Here is a 12,254-nt window from a genome sequence, read left to right as displayed (position 1 = left end):
TTTATCATTTTAGCGCTGGTGTGAAACTTGCCTTATGCATACTTTTATTGAATGCACTAGTTCTAGGTTAAATTAAATACCGAAAAGAATAGAATATAATTTTTTTTTGTTGCTTTTCTAAAATATATGTATATATATATATATATATATATATATATATATATATATATATATTAGACTTGCCAACCTGAATTAGCTTGAATTTTCTTCTATACATGACACAAGGCAAAACACAAAAAATTACTGTATTTACTGCATCATTGCTGAAAAGGGATAGACTGCAAGGTCACACAGGGACCATTATTCTATCAGTTAGGGATGGGGAAAAAAAACTTTAGCTTTTTTTTACTCTGACATTTAGTAGGCCTTTACTGGGGGTTGTCTCACAATGGTCATTTTTGTGGATAGGTTCTAAATGTCTGATTGCTGGGGCCCCACAATCACTAAAACAGGTCCTGAGTCACCTGTTCCTCCTACACAATCACAGTGAGAAGTCTGAATGGAGCAGTGGTCGAGTATCTGTGGTGCTGTTCCATAAAAAGTCTATGGGACTGACAGAAACAGCAGAGTACAACCCATGGCTGTTTCCGACAACCCCATAGACGATGATGATCATCCCATTCCACCTCATCACTGCGGTTGTGCAATGAGGAGGCATAGGGGATTTCGGAACCCCACTCTAGCTTTCTGTGCAAGTCCCGGCGGAGGGGCCCCAGTGATCGCACATTTAAAACCTATCCTTGTGGACAGATGATTAATGTCCATTGTGGGACAACCCATTTAAGTACATTTTTTGAAAGCACTGTGTTACAGTAGTCATTGGGACACTTACAGGAAAACATAGGTGTGACTACGTTATCTACAGAAGAGATGGGAAAGGAGTGCATAAATAGGTTTACTCTACTGGTGCTGGGAAAGGCGTTCTCACTTACATGTCTGTCTGTCCCTTTCTGTCTAAATCTATCACTTGGTTCTTCTTCTCAACCTCTGTTGATCCCAAGAATGACATATACAGGCACAGACAAAAAGATAACATCAATTATACTGAAAGCAGCACCATTACACCAAAGGACAAATGCTGCAGACTTGTGCTTAAAATACCATCATAATAACTAATAGTTTATAAAATGGGTAACTTCTACTATTAACAGAAAGGTACACTGTAACTACTTCACATCTCCAAGCTGTCCACTTCTTGGCCAACCAGTGTTTTGCTGCATTACATAATCTATCTGATACAAACTGCATTAATCAGAAATAAACTAAACTATTCAGACAGTTACACCTGACAAAATTCTCACCTCTTTTTCACCTTTTGAATGGACTATTCCTGGACATTTTGATTCGGGAGCCTGCGTCTGTGAGACTTCCAAGTAATTGGATGGCACAAATCCCCTTTTACCATTTAATTCCCCCTGTTCAGTATAAATGGAGAAGTAACAATTATTAACATTCACGTAAGATTCTCCAAAACTAATGCTCTGAATCATGTTCAGCGGCTGAAAAAGGCATGCTGACTTTTTTTTTAAGGCCACATGGAAAGCCCATTCTATTCAATGGCTGACCATGCAGACTGTGAAAAAAAGTCAAGTGATCACTAACTGGAGTCACAGAGGACCCCCCCATGATATTTGGAACCATTCAATCCTTTCTGTGTACAGTATGTTAGGCAAAGCTAGTCATACACTTCAGAAAGCTCAGCTGAGCTATTCCACTGGACTCCCCATATTATAGTGTGCATATGTTCTTAACACCTTAAGGGCCGGGTCCAATTTAGTTTTTTTACTACTCACATTTCAATAGTCATAGCTTTTTAATCTCCCGTTCATATAGCCATACGAGCTCTTATTTCTGCAGGATAAGTTTTATTTATATATATTTTTATAATGGCACAACTAAATGTACCATGTCTTGTATTAGAAAATCAGGGAAAAATTCTGTGCGTATTAAAAAACAAAACAAAAAAAAACACCTCCAACAAGGTTTTTGATATTACGGCTTTCACTGTGCGATAAAAATGACATGACGTCCTTATTCTGCAGGTCAATACTATTACAGCAATACTAAATTTATACAGGTTTTATTTTTTTTGTACTAAAACAAAAGCCAGAACTTTTTGATCACTTTATATTCAATTTTTTTTTCTTTTTCTGTTGTTTTTTTCTCTTGCACAATACACTAAGACACATAAGTTGATAATTCCAACATTGTAGCAATGAAGTGCTTAGCGTTGCCATAAGGAATGTGTACAGTACTTTATATGTAATTTTTTAGGGGGACAAGGTGACCAAAAAAATTGCTTTTATTTTTATTCCATTACACTACACAGATTTTTTTAAAAATATATTTTAATAGTCAGGACTAATTTAATAGGCAATTTCAGACTTTGCAATACCTATTTTTTTTATCATAAATCACATTTAGCCCCTTAGAGGGCTGGAACCTGCAATCTTCCGATCACTTGTTCTCTAGACAATAATGGAAAACTATTATGGTCAATGGCAGTGGTTAACAACCTTCAGCATTCTAGCTGCTGTGAAACTACAACTCCCAGCATGCACACTTGCTCAGCATTTTTTGGGAAATTATGCATTCTGGGAAATAAAGTTTCAGAACAGTTAGTGCGAGAAAGGTCGTTGCTCTCTGGTCTTTAGGGTTCTGACACTCTGCCTGTTGAGCCATGCCTCATGCATGACTTAACAGGCAGGTAGCAATGAAGGCCCTGAGAACCTTCAGCAAACCCCAGACTGTCATGGTAACCAATCAGAGCCCCGCAATTTCACTGTGACGGCTCCAATTGCAAGGGAGCCCCTTCCTCTGCCTAACCCCACAAATGTTGCGATACCTATTGACAGTGTGAGTTGAGGGGTTAAATGACCGGGTTCAGCGTCATCACGATCTCGGTCTTTGCGGTCGGGTGCTCAGAGCAGTAGCCTGCTCCATGCATTTACTTAGCCACAATGACATACAGGTATGTCATTCTGGCTGAAGGGGTTAAGCAGTAGTGGGGAGTAAGCCGCACAACTCTCAGGACAACTTATACACATTACATGGTCGTCCGGTCTGGAATATGCCATGTTTATTGCTGCATATGTGCCGAGAACAGCACATAAAGACAGAACGTCGCTGTTATTATACCATTGGAGCGGATATCCAATGGTTTAATATGCTTAATTCTTGCTTATGAGCATTGGTTCCTACCTCCAGCCTGGCCTTGCAGTCCCAAAATGGGTATGAGAGGCTACAAGGTTTGCACACCTGGATTTGGAGATTTTCTGTCATTCTTCTCTGCAGATCCTCTCAAGCTCCGTCAGGTTGCATGGGGACCATTGAATGACAGCTACTTTGAGGTATCTTCAGAGATGTTTAGTTGGGTTCAAGTCAGGGCTCTGGCTGGGCCACTCAAGGACATTCACAGAGTTGTCCTTAAGCCACTCTTGTGTTGTCTTAGATGTTTAGGGTCATTGTCTTGTTGAAAGGTGAACCTTGGACCCAGTCTTAGATCCGGAGCACTGTGGATCAGGTTTTCATTAATAATATATCTGTACTTTGCTCTATTCCGCTTTTCCTCAATTCTGACAATTCTCCCCGTCTAAGCTAATAAAAAAAACACCCCCAACAGCATGATGCTGCTAATATCATGCTTCACTGTAGGGATGGAATTGGCTAGGTGATGAGCAGTGCCTGGTTTCCTCCAGACATAACATTTAGAAATGAGGCCACACAGTTCAATCTTGGCTTTATCAGACAAGAGAATCTTGTTCCTTACAGTCTGAGAGTCCTTTAAGAGCTTTTTGCAAACTCCAGTGTCTTTTACTGAGGAGAGGCTTCTTTCTGGCCAATCTGACAAAGCTCAGTTTGGTGGAGTCCTGCAGTCATAGGAGGAACTTCCAGAAGATCAACTATCTGCATGCAGAATCTTTTGAGCTCAGCCAAAGTGACCAATGGGTTCTTGGTCACCTCTCTGACCAAGGTCATTCTCCCCAATAACTTAGTTTGGTGGGGTGGTCAATTATAGGAAGAGTCCTGGTTGTTCCAAATGTCTTCTATTTAAGAATTATAGAGATTACTGTGCTTTTGGGAACTTTCCGTGCAGCAGAAATGTTTTTGCCTTTAGAGGCATTCCGTTATTCATTCCGTCATAATAGAAGTCTATGGCCTGCATAACGGATCCGTCCGGTTTATGTTATGCAGGAGAGGACTCCAGCATAACGGAAAAGGGACGGCTCAGTTATGCAGCCCATAGACTTCTGTTACCCACGGCACTCCAATTTGAGTAGATGCAATTATTTTTAATAATCAAGTAGGTTCACATCACTTAGTTTTCCATACAATATTGTTTTACATCCAGGAATAGAACAAACATATTAGCCACATTGTGTTTCCCGGACGTTTCGGTCTATCATTAGACCTTTTTCAACGGGATCTGTAAGAGTACTTTCACATTAGCGGCAGGCTGTTTTGGCGGGTGAACAGCCTGTCAGATCCGTCCTGCTGCTAGTTCACGTGTGCCCCCGGACTGCCGCCAGAACTCTTCCCCTGTCCCCATTATAGTCAATGGGGGCGGAGTTCCGATGGCAGCACACGGCGAGAGGCAGCCGGACTAAAAGTACGACATGCAGTACTTTTAGTCCGGCTGCCTCTCGCTGTGCGCTGCCGCCGGAATCCCCTCCCGCCCCCATTATAGTCAATAGGGACGGAGCGACAGTCCGGGGGCACACGTGAACTAGCGGCAGGACGGATCCGACAGGATGTTCACCCGCCAGAACAGACTGCCGGACTCCCCTGCCGCTAGTGTGAAACTAGCCTTATTAACATATTGCATTTTTAGGTATAAACTGGTATACAACATAGGAAAGCAAATGAGTGAAGGAAAATTAGAAAGCAGGGTAAATAGAGGTCCAGAAGTAAGGGTAAAGGTTATTTGGTAATTAAGGAATAGTATTCCTAGGTGCATAATTTTTTTTTTAAACATTCTCTTTTTATTAAAGTTTTCAACATAAAATCATATTGTCACATATACTTTTTAAGTATTTAGGAAAAAGGCATGACCAGTGCAACTGGTCTAAATGGCAAGTTAGTGCAAGTCACAAGTATAACCTCTATCCAAAGATAACAAGTGGTTCGCAAACCTAACTTATCATGCATTGTGAGATTGCAGGTACCATACAATGGATTTCCCACTTAAATGAACATACATAAAATAATTAACATAACTAAAATTGGGTCCAAAAAACCAAGACTAAATTGTTAGACAAAAAACCTAATAGTCGAGGTGGTTCACTCTCTATACCTGGTCAACCACATTCTGAAGTCTATCTACCAGAGAAAAGTGTGTTATATATCTGTTTTCCTTCCGCAAAAGCTGTAACTATATCTTGAGACCCATGTTAATATAGAGCCTATTCTTACAAACAGATTAATTCCCCTCTGGGTTGTCAGGAGTTCTGCTCCTCTAATTCTTCCGTATGACGTTATCCCAGGGTCACTGTTCCTGTTGAGTAACCATATGCGACAACCAAGGTTGCCAAGTTTTCAAAAACCTCTGTCTATTGTGAGACTCCCAACTGGTTAATTCCTCCATTCTGCATAAGTGATTCATTTTCTCATACCACATGGCTATAGTAGGCGGTTCTGTAGTTCTCCATAAAGCTGGGACCAATAACTTGGCGGCTGTTATCATATGTGTCTGTAGACTATTTTTATTAGGAGTAAAGTTGCCCTCTGGCCTCCACAACAGAACTAAGGGGGCAGTGAGTGACAGGTTTCCTGAGCAGATCCTATTCATAGTCTCCTCCACTGAATTCCAAAACTGTCTAATTTTATGACAATGCCACCATATATGGGAAATGCTACCCACATCCTCCTTACATCTCCAACATTCACTGGAGCTGATTAAGTGGATTTTCCGGAGAAATTCAGGTGTACGGTACCATCTGGTTAAGGTTTTGAGTGAATTCTCCTGCACTCTGACACATCTGGAGAAACCATGTGAATGTGACAGAATAAAAGCTCTGATAGGGTCATCAAGGCTTATCCCTAGTTCCTTCTCCCATTCTTTAAGGTAAGTGGGCGGATTATCTCCTCTTTTTTCTAGAATCTGTCTGTATATTAAGGATAAAGTTTTAGTTGGCAATTTTGGCAATAGAACCATAGTCTCTAACCAAGATGGATCTATCTTCGAATGTTTTTTAGATAAGTTAAACTTTTTGCATGTTACTTCAAAGTCCCATTTTTGAATATCTGATCCTACTCCAGGTGGCTCCCCTCTGAGAGATTTAAAGATATCAGTGGTGAGAGGCAGTTTCAAAAGGTCCCCTACTTTGAGCTCTGATACAGAATCCCATACCGGGTTGGCCTCTATAATTCTATCTGATAGGACATAGGGCAAAATATTGAGAGGTGTAATAGGGGATAGATCTCCTTTGCTAAGGTTTAACGCTAATGACCTCTGACACTCCTTAATAGTACTCTTAGTTATAATACTTATAATTTCCTGAGGGTTTGAAGTTGGAGGTTTATGCCATAACAAGTGCGTACTATTTCTCCCCAGTATCTCTCTTTCAAAGCGTACATGTAGAGGATTATCTCCAGTTCTAGTTAAAATCAACCATCTCTCTAGATGGATTGCCTGAACATAGGCGGAGATATCCGGCAGAGAGATTCCTCCATGTCTCTTCTTCCTTATAAGTAGAGAATGAGGTAATCTAGCTTTTTTGTTACCCCATAGATATTTTCCCATAATAGATCTCAATCTGTTCAGGAATGATCTGGGTATTGTTATTGGGAGGGAGCGAAACATATAAAGTATTTGGGGTAGGATGTAAGAGGTCAATACACTTTTCCGCCCTAACCATGAAATTCTAGGTAATAGGGATTTATTCAAGAACGTTTGCACTTTTGCTAATAACGGAGTGTAATTAAGCTGGAACAGCTGAGAGGGATTGGCTGGGATCATGACTCCCAGATATTTAATCGCAGTGGAGGGCCACTTAAAGGGGGTCATTCCTTTTATCTTTATCATTTGGGAAGGGGGTATTGAGACTCCAATGGCTTCAGATTTTTCCATGTTAATTTTAAAATTGGAAATCTCCCCAAAAGCTTTAAAGGTGTCTAGTATTTGCTTCATTGCTTCGACAGGGTTGGTGACCAATAGCAGCAAGTCGTCAGCAAATGCTGCCATTTTCTGCATATCACCCCTGAGTCTGATTCCCCTGATACTGGGGTCTTGTCTGAATTTCAGTAGAAGTGTTTCTAGAACTAATATAAATAGAGATGGGGAGAGAGGACACCCCTGTCTAGTACCGTTCTTAATAATGAAGGGGTCCGACAATGTACCATTGACTAAAATACGGGCTGTGGGAGCTGAGTACAGGGAGAAAATTGCTGTGACAAAAGTATCAGGGAAACCAAACGCCAATAAGGCACTACGCATGAAAGGCCAACCAACCCTGTCGAAAGCCTTTTCAGCATCTGTCCCTAGCAATATTAAAGGCATGTTTTTCTTTTTAGCATAGCAAACTGCATTAACCACTCGGCTAACATTGTGCCTGCCCTCCCTGCCGGGCACAAACCCCACTTGTTCCTCCCCCACCAACCCAGGCAACAAACCTGCTATCCGATGGCTTAGCAATTTAGCCCACCATTTTAGATCCGTGTTAAGGAGTGAGATTGGGCGATAGCTACCACACGCTTCCGGATCTTTCCCTTCCTTGTGAATGATAGTATTAGTCGCTTCCTGGGCCTGCGATGGGAGGGTCGAACCCCCTAGGAGGGAGTTACACATCTTGGTGAAATGTGGGATCAGTATTTCCGCGAATTTCTTATAGTACACTATAGGGAAACCATCTGGTCCTGGACTTTTCCCAGATGGGATGCTGTTGAGAACCTTGGCCACCTCCTCCTCAGTGAATGGCTTCAGTAGATCTATTCTATCTCCAGCAGACAAGGCAGGCACATCAATAGATTTCAAGAAAGCGTCAATGTTATTTTGTAGCAACGCACTATCCCTAGTTTCGGGCCCACTTTCCCCTTCCAGATTATATAGTGAAGTATAGAACCTGCAGAATTCTTTCGCTATAGCTGGTGTAGCCGTCAATCTCTGGCCTTCTTTTGATTTAATTATCTGAATAAAGGACTTATTCCTCTGTGCCTTTAGCAGGCTCGACATCAATTTAGAGCTCTTATCTCCATGTGAGTAGTATTTGAAACGCAACGCCTGTAATATTTTAGCTGATTTAATGTTCAGCTTGTCTTTTAGCTGAGACCTTAGGGATTTTAGCTGATTTAAAACTTCAATTGTCTGCGCCTTTTTGTGTAGCTTTTCCAGTGTGGAAATCTGCAAAAGGAGGGAGTTTATCAACTGTGTTCTTTGTCTTTTAACCTTTGAGCCTATACTGATAAACTCTCCCCTTACTACAGCTTTGTGGGCCTCCCACAAAATCGGGCATGACATCTGAGGGGTTTCATTTAAGCTAAAATAATCTAGGATCACCTTCTTAACCCTATCTTTATGTTCATTCTCCTCCAAGAGGGTAGAATTGAGCTTCCATGACCAGGACCTTGCAGGCATGCCATTCAATACTAACTTCAGGATCACCGGGGCATGATCCGATATTGTGATCGACCCTATGGTAGCTTCCCTAACCATGGGGATAACAGTATTAGATAAAAACATGTAATCAATGCGCTGGTAAGAACCATGCACTTTAGAGAAAAAGGTGAAGTCCTTCTCCTCTGGGTGAGTCAATCTCCACACATCAGATAGGCCCACATCTGCCAGAGTTATCTGCAATCTACGCTTCTGTCTTCCCGATAACAGGGTCGTGGCAGATGTGGAGTCCATCTCATGATCTAGTGCAATATTGAAATCACCTCCTAGTATTAAAATCCCTTCAGAGAACATTTTCAAAGATTCCAGAGCTTGTATCAGCCACGTAATTTGACCCTTATTTGGTGCATATATAGCTGCAAGGGTAATCATTGAGTTTGAGACCTTTCCCTTAATAAAGAGAAACCTGCCGTTGGGATCAATTAATTTCGCTGATAACTGAAAAGGGATATTCTTATTAAAACCAATAGAGACACCTCTAGATGCCGAAGAGTGTGTGGCATGATGCCAATCTGGGAAAAGTTTACTGGACATATTGGGGACATGGTCATGTCTGTAGTGAGTTTCTTGTAGAAACACAATATCAGGGTTTTCTTTTCTAAGTGTGTGGTAAACTTGGCTACGCTTCTGCGGAATGTTCATTCCATTTACATTAAGTGAATAAAGTATAATGTGCGTCATATCTGGAATACTTGGTATCTAGACCAGACCTCTCATTAGCATCAGTGAACCTATAGACCCGACTCAATAAAGTAAAGTAAAAGGACAAAAAGACATAAAAAACACATATAAACAGCATGTAAGGACTTCCCAGTCCTATAGGCGCTGTACAGCGCAATAGTGTAATTACATTTAGAGAATAAGAGATTGGGGGAGGGGACATAGGTAAAGACTTCTAGAAAAATCTAGATGAACCACTCACCCGACCTCTTATACAATTTCAGTAAAACTGACCGAATAACAATAACATTTCAAGAGTTCTGAACTTATGTCATATGTATGGACTAAGAGTATGCCTTTCCACATGCTCTGAGGCCTGTGGTATTATGACTATATCTAAACCACTCTCTCAGTACCAAGGCATATCAAACTGAGCATCTGATTAGTTTGCTAGCAATAGTTGAACCTGAACATTTTAAACGGTGACAACTTTAAATATCTCTTAATAAAGAGCACATATTTAGCAAGCAGGTAAACAAAGGCTCTCTCTGGGACAAGTGACTACCATGAGAGAGGTAAAACTTCAACCTCCAACATCAGGAGGCCTCAATTCAGTCCCCTGTCAGCGGTTTCTTCCTTGCATTCTTGTACTTAGGCGTATCTTTCCAGGGTAAAGGACCAGAAAGCTTGGGCAGCCTCTCCATGTTAGCTGAAGGGAGCCAGGAAGGGATGTCCAGGGGAGAAATCTCCAGGGCCTCCCATATCTTAGTAAGTTCATCTGGATGTCGCACCACAATCTGCCGGCCGTTAACAGTGGTACTCAAACCGAACGGAAAAAGCCACCTCATTGGCAGCCTCCTTTCTCTCAAAACTGCCGTGAGGGGTTTCAATGCCTTCCTTTTGGCTAGCGTGCTTGCTGCCAGATCCTGAAAGAACAGGATTTTGTTCCCCTCAAAAGTAACCTCTTCTCTCTCCCTTGCTGCTTTGAGCACTGCAGATGTATCGAGGTAGTTCAGTAAGGCACAAATGATATCTCTAGGCGGCTCACTTGCAGCAGGCTTAGGCCTAAGCGCCCTGTGCGCCCTTTCAATGATGATATTTTCGGCCCATTCTGCCCCCACAAGTATGGCGAATATCTGTTTAACACTGTCCAGCAATGCTTCTGCCGCCACCGATTCTGGGACACCTCTTATTCTAACATTTTTCCTTCTCCCCCTATTCTCTTGATCTTCTAAATGAAGATATATACTGTCCACCTGGGAGCCTAATGATTTCACATGGCTTTGTAAGCCCTTACTGTGTTGTATCGCAACCGCTTGAAATTCCTCCAGCGCTTCCACTCTCTGCCCCACATGAGTTACCTCCGTTCTGATGACCGCCAACTCCGTTAACACAGGGGATAGGGCCTGAGCTAAGGACTGCTGTAGAGACCTCTGCAGGAAAGCTCTGGTGATCGGAGCAGGATCCGGTTCGTCAGGCAGCTCTGAGGGAGCGCAGGAGCTTGCGTCATCTGAATCCATATCCAGGGCTGCATCGTTGTCCTCCGCCGCCGCCATCTTCCCTCTGGCTGCAGGAGACGCCGTCCTCTTGTAGCGGTATTTGTCAAGCTCTCCATGTGATTTCCTTGACTTTGTCGCCTGCGTGGCTTCTCCACCTTTCTCTTTGTTTGATTTGCCCATATTTATGTCGGTCAGGGCTATATAAAAGCTTTAGATCGGGTGGTATGGTGAGGAGCTCAGAGCTCACACGTCTTCCACCATGCTCAGTTGGCTCCGCCCCCCCTGTAAGGTGCATAATTTGAGGGGCATGGTGAATAGCAGATGAGGTAAGATCATAGTGTGAGATCAAAAGGATGACGCTAAGGTAAGTATATGGATTAGGTATAGGTAAATAGGCATATAATATAGGTAAATCTGTGGTATAGGGGGTACGGAACATGAGTATGTAAAGGAAAGGATAAGGACAGTGTTATAGATTGAATATAATGAATTAGATATGGGGATGTGAGGGCATGGAAAATAATAATACAAAGGCAGAATGATGTATACATTAATTAAAGGCAAATAATAAGCAAAATTAGGCTACATGCACATGACCGAGTGCCCCCCGTGGCTGTATTGCGACCCACATACGGCGGTACACGGGCACCGGCCGTGTGCATTTGAATGGGTCCGCAATCACGGAGATGCAGAACGGAGGCACGGATCAGAACCCCACGGATGCACTACGGAGTGCTTCCGTGGTGTTTGTGGCCGTGCCTCCGCACTGCAAAAAAGTAGCGCGTGCATTACTTTTCAAGTGAATGGGTTCACGATCCGCACACGGCTGCCCCCACGGTCTGTGCCTGAAATTTCCCATAAAAGACTATTACACTTGCGATTCCTTATATGTTGTCATATCGGATTTTACAATCACAACGGAGAGAATCCTTTTGAATTCACAAACTGGACACTTTAGCATCTAAAGGACTAAATAGAGAATACGACTTTTTGTTTCCACTATGATGATAATGTAATTTTTCTATCTTTATTTCAGACACGTTGATTGGGATTAGACGACCATGGGTGAGAATTTTTCCCCTACACCCCCTCCTCCCTCTCTTCCATAATTGCAGTTTTCCTCACTAACGTCCTTATTTCTTAATTTAATTTTTCGCCTAGTGTTTACTCATTATATAAAAATATTGCTGTTTTCCTCTTTTTTTCAAAAAAACATTCATCATAAAATATATTTCTTCTAGGTTTTTGTCCTTATACAGTTTTTTTTCTCTTTTTATATTGTTTGGTTCGTTTCCGGTTCTCTCATGATTATTTTTCTCATGATTATTTTTCATTTCAATAAATGTATATATATTTCATTTTAATTAATGTATGTATTATTTTGCCTATTTGCCTTTAATTAATGTATACATCATTCTGCCTTTGTATTATTAATATATTCCATGCCCTTACATCACCATATCTAATTCATAATATTCAATCTA

At 41.7% G+C, this 12,254-nt stretch overlaps 1 protein-coding gene across 1 annotated transcript in view; it reads right to left on the bottom strand.

The window, feature by feature from the left end:
- TSPOAP1 (TSPO associated protein 1) overlaps window positions 1-12,254 on the bottom strand; it is a 112,404-nt gene that overhangs the window by 1,494 nt on the left and 98,656 nt on the right. Inside the window, exons 25-26 of the mRNA XM_040422146.1 lie at window positions 1,302-1,415; window positions 968-987 (exon numbers count right to left, since the gene is read on the bottom strand). Coding sequence (XP_040278080.1) covers window positions 968-987; window positions 1,302-1,415 — 134 coding nt within the window. The remainder of the gene's footprint in view (window positions 1-967; window positions 988-1,301; window positions 1,416-12,254) is intronic.

The sequence above is a fragment of the Bufo bufo genome, chromosome 3 (genome assembly GCF_905171765.1).
Source record: "Bufo bufo chromosome 3, aBufBuf1.1, whole genome shotgun sequence".
Classification (NCBI taxonomy): domain Eukaryota; kingdom Metazoa; phylum Chordata; class Amphibia; order Anura; family Bufonidae; genus Bufo; species Bufo bufo.
This window is presented reverse-complemented; position numbering and strand designations above follow the sequence as displayed.